Source organism: Epinephelus moara, chromosome 16 (assembly GCF_006386435.1).
Source record: "Epinephelus moara isolate mb chromosome 16, YSFRI_EMoa_1.0, whole genome shotgun sequence".
Classification (NCBI taxonomy): Eukaryota; Metazoa; Chordata; class Actinopteri; order Perciformes; family Serranidae; genus Epinephelus; species Epinephelus moara.
The window spans coordinates 40,336,916-40,339,673 of record NC_065521.1 but is presented as its reverse complement, the minus strand read 5'-3'; the positions used below and the strand labels follow the sequence as shown (position 1 = coordinate 40,339,673).

General features: G+C 37.4%; 1 protein-coding gene across 1 annotated transcript in view; it reads left to right on the top strand.

Moving 5' to 3' along the window:
- The first annotated feature begins 517 nt into the window (after positions 1-517).
- Positions 518-2,758, top strand: part of LOC126403502 (GTPase IMAP family member 9-like) — a 5,532-nt gene continuing 3,291 nt past the window's right edge. Inside the window, exons 1-2 of the mRNA XM_050066226.1 lie at positions 518-628; positions 667-742. Coding sequence (XP_049922183.1) covers positions 727-742 — 16 coding nt within the window. The 5' untranslated portion in view covers positions 518-628; positions 667-726. The remainder of the gene's footprint in view (positions 629-666; positions 743-2,758) is intronic.

Sequence of the window (2,758 nt, the reverse complement as noted above, 5' to 3'; positions counted from 1 at the left end):
CTCATTAGTTCATCAGTAACTACTCTAATTTTGTGTACCGTAGTTCCTCAGTAACTACTCATTAGTTCCTCATTAGTTCCTCATTCGTTCCTCATTAGTTCCTCAGTAACTACTCATTAGTTCCTCACTAGTTCCTCATTAGCTCCTCATTAGTTCCTCAGTAACTACTCATTAGTTCCTCATTAGTTCCTCAGTAACTACTCTAATTTTGTGTACCGTAGTTCCTCAGTAACTACTCATTAGTTCCTCATTAGTTCCTCATTCGTTCCTCATTAGTTCCTCAGTAACTACTCATTAGTTCCTCACTAGTTCCTCATTAGCTCCTCATTAGTTCCTCAGTAACTACTCATTAGTTCCTCATTAGTTCCTCAGTAACTACTCTAATTTTGTGTACCTTATTGTAAAGTGTTACCCTTTACTGAGATAGAGCATCTCTTGTTGTTTTGCTAGATATATTTATTTTAAGTGGTTAAAGACTGTATCTTGTGCTATTAATATATTTCTTTTTTTTTACTCCATCTGTTAAAAAAATCCTCCTGTAACTGAAACAAAAACATAAAGTTTTAGTTTCACTTTCTCTGGGTTTGGGGGTGCGGTTTGCTGCATATAGCCATTTTAAAAACAGGAGGTGCGGTTTGCTGCATATAGCCATTTTAAAAACAGGAGCTGCAGCAGACAGTCTGAGCTCTTCAACCAAAGACGACCAGCAACCCTTAAAGCTCAAACATGGCCAGCAACTCAGGTGAGTTATTTTAAAATACAATTATTTTACAGTGATATAACAGTGATCTGAGTAATCAGATTTTATGCAATTAGTTCCCACAAAGACATTTTTATTATTTTGTATTTCTAAACTAACCTTTTGTTCCAAGATCTTAATCTGACTATAAATTCTGGAGCTCTTTTATACATTGCGATGATTAATTCAGTCAAAAATTCTGATTTCCTGGTCACCAGGAAATTGATTATTTTTTGAGATGGATGCTGTTTTTGTTTTAAAGAATCTGACTACTCCTTTTTGGAGGAAAATCTGGGAGATGTGCTTTTACATAAAAGGAACACTTCACCCCCCAGATGACCATTTGTAAATGGTTTACTCAGCCCATGTTACACTGAATTTGTGAGAAAACTATGATCTTGCATAGTGCTTGGCGGTATACCGGTTCGTACCGAAAACCGGTATTTATTTTCGTTATGATATGAATTTTTCATATACCGCAATACTGGTGAATAGCCCAAACAAAGTCCGGAACGTGCGCGGCAAGAAAGTGTTTCAGCAGGGACCCATTTCACCGCTGCACACCACAGGCACGCTTGAGCACATAGACATATAGGCCCAATCCCAAACCACTCCCTACCCACTACCACTTTACTACCGAGTGTCACTCCAAATCAAGTTACACTCGCAGCTGCAGAGGCCACTCCTGATTAAGGGGAAGTGTATGAAAGAGAAGCCAAACCATGGGACGCCCTCGCCACTCTACCGGAAGAAGGAAGCAGATGTAATCATGGATACCAACAGACGCTTTGTGAAAGCAAAATAGAAAAAAACATTTAAATATTAATTAAAATGAGTTAAATTAAAAATAAACTTGAATAAGTCAGATAGGAGATACAGTGCAGTGTAATCAAAGTAATTAACTTGTTCATATTTTTTAGACAGAGTTTACACATTTACAGATGAACTTCATTAATTAATCTGGGCAATCTTACTCCCATCCCTGCTTTGCAGCATTCCTTTTTTTAGTGAAAAGACTCTTGAAGAGACTAATTTGTAGACTGATTAACTGCTTTGTTTCTTCTTCTGTCCCTGTGAACACAGAATTATATATATATATTTTTTTTAAATCGTGAATGGGATGAGGAATTTTTTAGACAGTTTTAAATAGTTTATTTAAACATGTGGACATGTAGGTTTTCATCTTTTGACACCAAACATTCTGTGAGTTTGCTTGAGACTGTAAAGTCAGTGTGAGGAAAACAAATGTGTGTGTTTGATCTAAAATATTTTACAAAGTAGAAAGACGGAACTCTTACATTTGTACGTTGTTTCCTCCATTGTGATGTTGCGCTTCCTGCTGGGCTCATCAGAAGCCTGCAATGATGCACACTTGGTATTTAAGGGCTGAGCAGTCCACTCGCACTCAGCGATAATTGGTTTGGGATGGCCCTTAATATGGCGGAGCTCTGCGTGACCACGCAAACGGAGGGGGAGTGAATAGGGCGAGGGGATAGGGGCCGGTTTGGGATTGGGCCATACATAGACGTAGCATCGACTGCCTGAGCGCGTCCTCGCCGGCCGCCATCTTGGATGGGTCTCGCTTCGCCTCCACAGTGCATTCCCTTCTATTGAGGAAGGAGCTGTATGCACAAGTAAAATAGAATAACTCACTGAATTTTCAACTGATTTTCACGCGGGTTGGTTTGTTACAAACGGCACACATGTAGTTATGATACAGGATGCTTTCGTACATTAAAAATGCGGGATTTCATGCTTTAATACTTTCTGCAGACAGCAACAGCATGTTATTTAGGTCACAGCACAGTTATTTTATTCACCTCAACCCCAGAGTGTGAGATATACATATACATATATATATATATATATATATATGTATATGTATATATGTATATATATGTATATGTATAGATAGATACAGATATACACACACATATATACTGTATAAACACAATATACACAATACAAAACATAGTATAGTATATTAATACATTTATTAATATATTTTAATAAAGAAAA